The sequence below is a fragment of the Lolium rigidum genome, chromosome 6 (assembly GCF_022539505.1).
Source record: "Lolium rigidum isolate FL_2022 chromosome 6, APGP_CSIRO_Lrig_0.1, whole genome shotgun sequence".
Lineage (NCBI taxonomy): Eukaryota > Viridiplantae > Streptophyta > Magnoliopsida > Poales > Poaceae > Lolium > Lolium rigidum.
This window is the reverse complement of record NC_061513.1, coordinates 298,451,744-298,462,553: the sequence shown is the minus strand read 5'-3', so window position 1 is coordinate 298,462,553 and position 10,810 is coordinate 298,451,744. Positions and strand designations below refer to the sequence as shown.

General features: G+C 53.9%; 1 protein-coding gene across 1 annotated transcript; it reads left to right on the top strand.

The window, feature by feature from the left end:
• The first annotated feature begins 7,911 nt into the window (after nt 1–7,911).
• Nucleotides 7,912–9,997, top strand: LOC124664440 (probable leucine-rich repeat receptor-like protein kinase At1g68400). Its single transcript, XM_047201960.1, has 2 exons — nt 7,912–9,232; nt 9,330–9,997. The coding sequence occupies exons 1-2, from the start codon at nt 7,912–7,914 to the stop codon at nt 9,995–9,997; spliced, it is 1,989 nt and encodes a 662-aa protein (XP_047057916.1).
• The last annotated feature ends 813 nt before the right edge of the window (nt 9,998–10,810 follow it).

Sequence of the window (10,810 nt, the reverse complement as noted above, 5' to 3'; positions counted from 1 at the left end):
GAAAACCCTAAATCGTCGTAGATCGCTTTAGCTTTATCTTGATCAAGCAGGACCACCATATATTCGTAAACCTTGTACGAATCATGGGTGGATCGGCTCTTTGAGCCGATTCACGAGATAACCCGAGAGCCGATCGAGGCTCGTATTTAACGTTTACGTGTATGCCATGCGAGAAACTAAGCGAGGCATCATCCAACACCTTCCCGACCAGGTATAGGTCGGTGGCACGCCCTTGCATCAGCATCGGACGTGTGCGCAGAAGGCTTTGCGGGCCGTCGCTCGGAAGGACCAGGGCCAGCCGCAGTCCTGGGAGATTCCCGGCTCTACGGTGTTGCCCGTCGCTGCCCGCCGGTGGGTTTCTGACCGCAACACATTCTGGCACGCCCGGTGGGACAAACATCGACATCCACCGCATCGCCATCTACATCTGAGATGGCGGAAGGCACTCCGGTCAAGTGCGAGGATCTGACTGACGAGCTCAAGAAGAAGCATGACGAGATCAAGGCAGTCCTCGAAGCCGACCTCATCGGCTCTTTTCACAGAACCCGCTCACATGGCATCAGGTGGAAAGGGTTCTCACCCGAAGGCGCGCCCGATGGAGTGGACCTGTCCACCCCGTCGAAGAACGCACCGAGTCGGCTGCGTCGAGAGATCAACTTCATGGTGGCTCATTCGCTGCACCGCCATTCTCAGAGCCTGGTGAACACGTTGGAGCGTGTCGCTCTTCGCGTGATCCGGGAAATCATGAGCCATCAATACTCTCCGTCAGGACCGGCTCTGGGGACTTACCAAGGAGAGATGCCCCTCCAGTCCCGTCCGCCGCTGCCGTTCGCGTTGGCAGCACCAGAAGTGCCGAACTCATCGGCATCCGCCGTTAACATGGTGGAGCGCACTTACCCTGGAGGGTGCCAGCCAAGATTCTCGTTCAACATCAACATGATAGGGCTCGGGCACCACCCCGGTAAGGGCGAGAGACGAGGGCAGCTGCTCTCACGGCGAAGACACGGAGGAAGGCTGTTCCACACGATCGGCCCCGACACCTCCAAAAAGTCCTGGTTACAATCAAGGTGAAGGCCGATTCCAGCGATCGGCCCACATTAGCCGTACCACACGCTCTCCCTGTGTTTGGTGTCGACCTCACAGGTGACGGAAAGCTAGGATATGGGTTTACATCGGCTGATGAGCTAGAAGAAGTCGACATCGGTCCCGGGGATAAGCCGCGACCAACTTTTATCAGCAAGAAGTTAGACCCACATCTTAGGGTTCAGATGATAGCTCTGCTAAAAGAATACCCAGATTGCTTTGCATGGGATTACACAGAGATGCCTGGGTTGGACAGGAGCATCATTGAGCATCGGCTTCCCCTTAAGAAAGGGTTTCGGCCGTTCCAACAACGAGCACGTCAGATGAAGGCCGAAATTCTGGAAGAGGTCAAGAAAGAAATCGAGAAGATGTTGGCCGCCGGGTTCATCAGGCCATGCAGGTATGCTGAATGGATCTCCAGTATCGTCCCTGTAGAATAGAAAGATGGCCGATGGCGTGTGGCCATCGATTTCCGAGATCTCAACAGAGCCACTCCAAAAGATGAATATCCGATGCCTGTGGCAGAAACGTTGATCAATGCAGCTGCTGGCCATAAGGTGTTGAGCTTCATGGATGGCAACGCCGGCTATAACCAAATTTTCATGGCTCCTGAAGATATACACAAGACAGACATTCAGAGTACCGAGGGCAGTAGGCTTGTTTGAATATGTAGTCATGACCTTTGGGTTGAAGAACGCTGGTGCAACGTACCAGAGAGCCATGAATTATATATTTCACGACCTGATCGGCAAGTTGGTGGAAATCTACATTGATGACGTGGTGGTCAAGTCTGTCTCCATGGAGGGACACTTGGGTGATTTGCGACGCATCCTAGACCGAACTCGGAAGTTCGGACTAAGAATGAATCCGAAGAAGTGTGCCTTTGGGGTGACAGACGGTCAGTTCCTAGGTTTTACGGTTCATGAACGGGGAATTGAGATCGGCCTGAAAAGTCAGGAGGCAGTGCGTACCATGCAGCCGCCCACCACGAAGAAAGAGCTCCAACGTCGTATCGGCAAAATCAACTTCGTCCGACGATTCATCTCTAACCTATCAGGACGAATCAAGCCGTTCATGGCGCTGGTGAAGATTAAATCTGATGACGAGTTTCACTGGGGGGGCGGAACAGCAGCAGGCGTTTGACGAGATTAAGCGGTATCTGACGACGCCGCCTTTGCTAGTTCCACCCCAACCAGACAGGCCGTTCTATATCTACTTGTCAGTAGCTGACACGTCCATCGCTTCGGTGGTGGTGCAACTCTATGAGGGTGTTGAAAAGGTCGTTTTCTACCTCAGCAGAAGGATGTTGGACGCGGAGACAAGGTATCCTGAGGTCGAGAAGCTTTGCCTCTGCCTGTTCTTCACCTGCACCAAGCTCCATCACATCCTTTTGACGGCAGAGATCATTGTCATCTGCAAGTCAGACGTTGTCAAGCACATGCTGTCGGCCCCTGTTTTGAAAGGCCGGCTTGGTAAGTGGATGTTTGCGTTGACGGAGTTCGATCTTCGGTATCAGCCTGCGAAAGCAGTCAAGGGACAAGTGTTGGCCGATCTTATAGCTGAACGGATTAATACTAATATAGCGGCACTATCTGTACGTGCGTGGGCTATGTTCTTCGATGGATCGGCTTGTGACGATGGTTGTGGCATCGGCATTCTACTCGTGTCGCCCCGGGGGGCAACATATTCTTTCGCCATCAGGCTATCTGCCCCTTGCACCAACAATGTCGCTGAGTATGAGGCAGTGCGCAAGGGAATGGAGTTGCTTTTAGAAGCCGGTGCAGAGGCAGTGGAGCTTTTTGGAGACTCGAAGTTGGTGATCTCTCAACTCACGGACGAATACAAGTGCGAGAGTGAGTCACTTTTCCCATATTGGGTAGAGTGTCGTGAGCTGATGACACATTTTCGGTACATCAATTTCAATTGGGTCCCAAGGTCTCGGAATACCGACGCCAATGATCTCGCACAGATGGCATCAGGATACAAGGACATACCCGACGGGTCAGAGGTTCAGGTGCAGTTCCTAGAACAGGATGATTGGAGAACCAATATCTTCAATTATTTGAAGGATTCGACTCGGGGGGCACCCAAAAGGATAAGATACAAGGCTATGAAATATGTCCTCCTAGGAGATGACATGTTCTACAGGAAGTTGGAAGGGTTACTACTCAAATGCCTAGGACCAATGCGAGTCTAATCGGCTCTTACATGAGGTGCATGAAGGCGCCTGTGGAACTCACCAATCGGCCCATAAGATGAAGTGGTTAATTAGGCGATCAGGGTTTTATTGGCCTACCATGCTGGAAGACTGCTTCAACTACTACAAGTGATGCCAAGCGTGTTAGATGTTCGGGAAGATCCAGATGGTACCCGCATCAGCGATGAATCCTATCATCAAACCTTGGCCATTTCGAGGTTGGGGCATGGATATGATCGGCAAGATACATCCTCCGTCAAGCAAGAACCACGAGTGGATTACTGGCCATTACAGATTATTTCACCAAATGGGTGGAGGCCGTTCCCATGAAGAAAGTAAAATCGGAAGATGTTATCCAGTTTGTCAAAGAACATGTCATTCATAGGTTCGGGATTCCCCAAACCATCACGACCGATGGAGGTTCGGTCTTTGTCTCTAAAGAATTCAGAAAGTTCTGCTATGACATGGGGATTAAGCTAATCCGATCATCTCCATATTACGCCCAAGCCAACGGGCAAGCCGAAGCATCCAATCAAAGCCTGATCAAGCTGATTAAAAGGAAGATTGAGGAGAACCCCAGGGTGTGGCATGAGACGTTGTCAGAAGCTTTGTGGGCCTATCGCATGTCATGCCATGGAGCTATAAAGACTTCGCCGTACCAGCTTGTCTATGGACAGGAGGCCGTATTACCGTGGGAAATTACGGCCGGATCGAGACGTGTCACGTTTCAGAATGACCCGACGCTCGAAGAATATGCAACCCCGATGAGTGACACTCGTTGAGGATGCAACGGAACTTAGACTTTGGTCGCTAGAGAAGATTAAAGAAAACAAAGCCGTGGTAGCTCGGGCATACAATAAAAAGGTAAGACCAAAGGAGTTTCAGGTTGGTGATCTAGTATGGGAAGCCGTGTTGCCACTAGGAACCAGGGATAAAGCATACGGCAAATGGTCTCCTAATTGGCACGGTCCTTACAAAGTCATCCGAGTTACGAAGGGCAATGCCTACATGCTTGAACAAGCTTGGATGGTGTGAAGTTCCCAGTGGCCGTCAACGGCCAACATCTCAAGAAGTATTTCCCAAGCATGTGGGAGGATGGGCAGTGAGATATGGAGGCCGATTTTTAGATCGGCCAGTAAAAAAAAATCACAGCCGATGTACAGACATCGACTTGAGAAAACATGTGGAGACAACAGTATGCTAACAGCCGATGCACGGGCATCGACTTCAGAATAATAAAAGCCGGTGCATGACCATCGACTCTAGCGGAACAAGCTCAATTCAGATCATAATATTTGGGATAAATCTCCTAGTGGTTTGTTGAGGAGTTCAATCTGCACGTTTATGATGGTTTGGACGGGAGCTAGACCTGCTGGACCGTGTGGATAGGCAACGGTTTTGCCTCAAATTGCTTTTGTAGTGCAAGCCGATGCCTTGTCATCGGCTCTTTGTACAACGACTTCGTTCGACGATCGGCAAAGTTGACAAGAAAGCAAGACTCATTGGGGAATATTCTCTTCATTAATAGTGGGGATTTCTTACAAGGAAAGAGCCGATTGCTCGGGGAAGAAAGAACAAAAGCCGACTACTACTACTAATCCCTAATCTAAGGGCCGTTGCTGCCCTCGTCGTCGTCGTCGCTGCCGCCGGCGCAGTTGCTGATGGACTCCTCATCGCTGCTCCCGTAGCCTTCTACGGGAGCCTCGTCTTCCTCATCGTCATCATCACTATCGTCGTCCCACCAGGCGCGGAGGCGCTTCGCCGGTGGGTAACCTTCGAGGGAGTCGTCGTCGTCATCCTCCGCCTCTTCCTCGGAGGAGATGAAGTTGTCCCAGGTGAAGCGGTCGTCCTCGCTCTCCGCCTCCTCCTCCCCGTCGACGAGGAATCGAAGGTCGACCTCTCCGTCAGTCAAGGATTTGTCATCCTCAGACCAGATGGAGGAATCGTGTTCCTCCTTGTCCCACATCGTTGGGGCGAGGATGTCGTGCGCCGCCAACGAGCCCCACTCTGGCGTCGGCTCACGGAAGGGAGATGATACATAGGAGAGGTTTGAGGAGGCAGAAGAGGAGGAGGAGGAAGAAGACATGGCTACGGAGGAATGGGGGTTTTGCCGATGGCTAGTACGGAGCAGGAGGGTGAAGGGGCGAATTGCTCAACACGGTTAAATAATGGGTATTGGAGAGAGTTAATGCTACAACAGTTTCCGAGGGAATGGTGCCAAAGAATTGTCGAATCGTGCATAGAAGTCAAGAAGGCAAGGCATCATGATGAAGGATACTGCGACGGTTCTGCTCTACCACGACGTGACCCGACGAAAGAAAAGCGTAATGATTTTGGAAATCTCATTTCCAAAACCAGGGGGGCATGTGTTATCACCAGAATTTGACCGGATCAGAGGTGGGCCGCGATTGAAGATGGGCTTGAAGAATATATATAGAAGAAATACATGAATCGGCCTTGTGTACCAAGTTTGGGCTAAATTGCCCGTGTATCTGTACCATAGTAGGATACGTGTCGTTTAGAAGTTAGAGTTTTACCCGTGCACGGTTAGGTGCACGCCTGAATTAGAAAGTCACTTGGACTATAAATATGTATCTAGGGTTTATGAAATAAACAACAACCAACGTTCACCACAACCAATCTCGGCGCATCGCCAACTCCCCCGTCTCGAGGGTTTCTTCCGGTAAGCACCATGCTGCCTAGATCGCATCTTGCGATCTAGGCAGCGCACGCTTATTCGTCCCTATGCGTTGCTCGTGGCTCGAAGCCTTTTTGATGGCGAGCAACGTAGTTATCATAGATGTTTTAGGGTTAGCATTGTTCTTCGTATCATATGCTATCGTCGTGCAACCCTTAGGCATCTAGCCGCCCTTACGCCTGTCACGGGTGTAAGGGCGACACCCCGCTTGATCATCGTTTAGTAGATCCGATCCGTTACGATTGCTTCTTGTTCTTCAAGGATTAGTTTAATATCTGCAATAGTTAGGCCTTACAAAGGGTTGGAGGATCCAGCGGCGCGTAGGGTGTCGTTTGCTAGTCCTAGACAAGGATGTTCCGGGATCAACCTCGTGTTGGTTTTTAGGCCTTGTCTAGGACCGGCTCACGATCACCGTGCGTGGCCGCGAGGCCCAATCGTGAGTATGATGATCCGATTATGCGGTGAAAACCCTAAATCGTCGTAGATCGCTTTAGCTTTATCTTTGATCAAGCGGGACCACCATATATTCGTAAACCTTGTACGAATCATGGGTGGATCGGCTCTTTGAGCCGATTCACAGGATAACTCCGAGAGCCGATCGAGGCTCGTATTTAACGTTTACGTGTATGCCATGCGAGAAACTAAGCGAGGCATCATCCAACACCTTCCCGACCGGGTATAGGTCGGGTGGCACGCCCTTGCATCGGCATCGGACGTGTGCGCGAAGGCTTTGCGGGCCGTCGCTCGGAGGGACCAGGGCCAGCCGCAGTCCTGGGAGATTCCCGGCTCTACGGTGTTGCCCGTCGCTGCCCGCCGGTGGGTTTCTGACCGCAACAGGTGGCCAATATGCACAACTGCGCCTAGTCTCACGAGCGCTACCGGGTGGCAAGCTACAGCAAAGAAATCATGTAAACAAGGCGGCCTTTTGGCCTTCCACCGGTACTGGTGACCTAGCTAAATATCCAGTTTATACCTGTATCTTTTTTAGGTAAGAAGTTTGTGCCATGTAAGATATACATTCAGAACTATGTTTTATCCGAGTTCATCATGTGTGTTTGGTGGTTTGCATTATTTAATCGAAATCGGTGGGATATGGTCACATTTTTAAGTGTATCCTGTAACTATAAGCATCGCTCAAAACTATTTTCGTTCTCGTTTTGTTTGATTATCTGTTGGCGGGTATGTCGTTTTTGAAAGGCTTTTCAATAGCCTTGAGGTCACGGACAAAACAACGAGTAGCTCGGCGCCTGGGCATGCATGCAGCCCACGGTAGCATCCAGACTAGCTCCCAGCTTTGACATTCCCCGTTAATCCCCTTCTTCTTCCCCGTTAATCCGACGATGATAATGAAGCAATGCCTAGACGCTCAGCCATGCGTCAACAATCACTCCGAGTAAATTCTTTTGGTGCGCGCCGCGTGTTGTTGTTGGCGCCATGATGATCCCGATGGGGTTGAGCCGAAACGAGCCCTACATTTCCCACAGCCCTAGGTCGCCGGGAGGCTCCCCAGTTCATGCAACAATAATTAGCCAAAGCTAATAAAGCCCCACTAGGCCACTACCACTCCCACAGAGAGATGATGCCCAAACAATTCCCCATCGCCTTTAACCTTTTGCTGACAAGTCCACATCGATCAAAAATCTGAAATCCCCCACCACCCTGCTCACCCTCGTCTTCGACTCGCCGTCCACCGATCACTGCACGAGCCTAGCCCTGACGCCGCAGTGAGCAGTGAGCAGTGAGCAGTGAGCTACTTTTACTGTGGTGTTGTAAAAGCTGGCCAAGGCCAAGATAGATGAGAGCGAAAAGAAAGGGCCAACACAGAGATTCAGATCAGACAGCCACTACCCCCTTCCTCTTGCGCTTGTCCGCTTTGCTACTTCGGTTCCCAGCGACCACTCCGCCACACCCAGACCACCGGAGCGGAAAAAGAATGCTGCTTTCCAGCACCACCTGCACTGCCTTGCTGCTGCTCGCCGTCTCCGTCCACGCCAATGCCGCCTCGCTGGACTCCGACGCCGCGGCACTCACCGAATTCCGCCTCGCCGCGGACCGGTCGGGCACCCTCACGAGCTGGAACCTCTCCACCACCCCGTCCCCGTGCGGCACCCCGGCGTGGCGCGGCGTCACCTGCGGCGGCGGCCGCGTGACGCGGCTGGTGCTCGAGGGGCTGGGCCTGTCCGGCGCGGACGCGCTCCGGCCGCTCGCCGCCCTCGACGCGCTCCGCGTGCTCAGCCTCAAGGGCAACGCGCTCTCCGGCGCCGTCCCGGACCTCTCCCCGCTGCTCGGGCTCAAGCTGCTCTTCCTCTCCCGCAACGCGCTCTCCGGCGAGATCCCGCGCTCGCTCGGCGCGCTCTACCGGCTCTACCGCCTCGACCTCTCCTTCAACAACCTCTCCGGCGCCGTGCCCCCGGACCTCAGCCGGCTCGACAGGCTGCTCACCTTGAGGCTCGACTCGAACCGGCTGACCGGCGGGGTCGACCGCATTGCGCTGCCGAGGCTCCAGGACTTCAACGTGTCCAACAACCTCCTCTCCGGGAAGATTCCGGTGGCCATGTCCGCGTTCCCCGCCGCCGCGTTCGGCGGGAATGCCGCCCTCTGCGGCACTCCCCTCCCGCCATGCGTGGAATCAAACACGTCCTCCACGTGCCCCCCGGCCGCGGCCATGGCGGCGTCGTCGCCCTCGTCGAAGCCGGCGGAAAGCAAGGGGAGGATGAGCCGCGGGGCCGTGGCGGCGATTGTGGCCGCGGACTTCGCGGTGGTCGGGCTCGTGGCGGGACTCCTCTTCTGCTACTTCTGGCCGCGCCTCTCCGGGCGGCGCCACCGCGAGGGGGAGAAGATCGTGTTCTCCTCCAGCCCGTACGGCGCCACGGGGGCCGTCGCGGCGGCCGGTGCTGGCGCGTTCGAGCGGGGCAAGATGGTGTTTTTGGAAGAGCCCGGCGGCGGCGGGAGGCGGTTCGAGCTGGAGGAGCTGCTGCGCGCGTCCGCCGAGATGCTCGGCAAGGGCGGCTGCGGGACCGCGTACAAGGCCGTGCTCGACGACGGCAGCGTCGTGGCCGTCAAGCGGCTCCGCGACGCGGCGCCCGGGTCGGCGTCGGCGGGGAGCAAGAAGGAGTTCGAGCACCACATGGCCGTGCTCGGCCGGCTCCGCCACCCCAACGTCGTGCCGCTCAACGCGTATTACTACGCCCGCGACGAGAAGCTGCTCGTCTACGAGTTCATGCCCAACGGCAGCCTCTTCTCCCTCCTCCACGGTAATTCTTCACCTTCCTCTCGCCATTAATTTCGTCGAACACTTGATGTCGTTGTTGCTGGTAAATTGAATGTCGAAACGTCTGTCGTCGCACGCAGGTAACCGAGGCCCAGGGCGCACGCCGCTGCACTGGGCGGCGCGGGTGCACATTGCGGCGGGCGCGGCGCGCGGGCTGGCCTTCATCCACCACGCGAGCCGGCGCGCCGGGAGCGGGTCGCCGAAGCTGGCGCACGGCAACGTCAAGAGCACCAACATCCTCATCGACCGGTCCGGCGAGGCGCGGCTGGCGGACTGCGGGCTGGCGCAGCTGAGCGGCTCGTCGTCGAGCTCGGCGGGGTACCGCGCGCCGGAGGCGCCCCCGTCGCGGCCGTGGGCGTCGCAGAAGGGGGACGTGTACGCGTTCGGGGTGGTGCTCCTGGAGCTCCTCACGGGGCGGGTCCCGGGCGGCGAGGCGGCGGAGGAGCTGCCGCGGTGGGTGCAGTCGGTGGTGCGGGAGGAGTGGACGTCGGAGGTGTTCGACCTGGAGCTGATGAAGGACAAGGGCATCGAGGAGGAGATGGTGGCCATGCTGCAGCTGGCGCTGAGCTGCGCGGCGGCCGAGCCCGGCCAGCGGCCCAAGGTGGCGCACGTCGTGCGGATGATCGACGAGGTCCGCGCGGCGTCCTGCGGCGGCGCGTCGTCGCCGTCGCGCGAGTCGTCCATGGACGAGTCCTCCGCCGTCTCCGACTCGCCCGCCGTGTCGGAAGGCGGCGCCGTCAGCCAGTGACTTGACTTCACGACAGACAACAGATTAGTGTGTGACTTGGACTTTTGTTGGGTTGTGACTTGGTTTCATTCGTTTGTTCAGAGGATCCCTCCAGATTAGTGCGTGGCCCGTTGGATCTTCTGCTGATGGTGTGTTTTTTTTTGTACATGGCTGATGATGGTGCCCTGATTAGTATAGTCGGATTGTGCGTGTGTAGCCAAATTTGAGTGGATTGATCATGGCAAAACTGCATCTGCATCACGAAATTTGCTGCTTCTTTTCCATCCGAGACAGTTGCTTTGAACTGTACTTCCGGTTTGTGGGGTCCATTATTGTAATAGGCATGCATTCTTTATCTCATTGAAAACTCATTGAGGTGCTACTCCCTCCGGGCTCCGGTCGGAGGGGAGCCAAACCTTTGTTTCAATGAATATGCCCTATGTAATTTTTGAAAAAATCAAACTACATGAAGTTCGATCAAACTTTTAGAAAAATTTACAAGATAAGCTAACTATAAAATAAATATTATTAGATATATCATGAAATATATTTTTATATGATATCTATTATATATTATATTTATTGATAGTTTTTTCTGAAAGTTTGATTAAACTTTACTTGGCTTGACTTTTCAAAAAAAAAAACTTTATTCATCGGAAGAGAGGAAGTAGTTTTTTTTTTTTAAATGAACAGGGTACTAGAATTTGATTGCAGTGGTGATGTATTGATGGTAATTCTTTAAACAAAGCTAGATATATTGACATTTGGGATCTTGGTACATACTAGTTACGTGGCTCTCAATAGTAGAGCAAGAAAGATAAGGGCGTAACTGCG

Coding starts and splice junctions, on each gene's coding strand:
- LOC124664440 (XM_047201960.1), top strand. CDS start 7,912: ATGCTGCTTTCCAGCACCACCTGCACTGCCTTGCTGCTGCTCGCCGTC. Junction 9,233..9,329: donor CCTCTTCTCCCTCCTCCACG/GTAATTCTTCAC, acceptor CGTCGCACGCAG/GTAACCGAGGCCCAGGGCGC.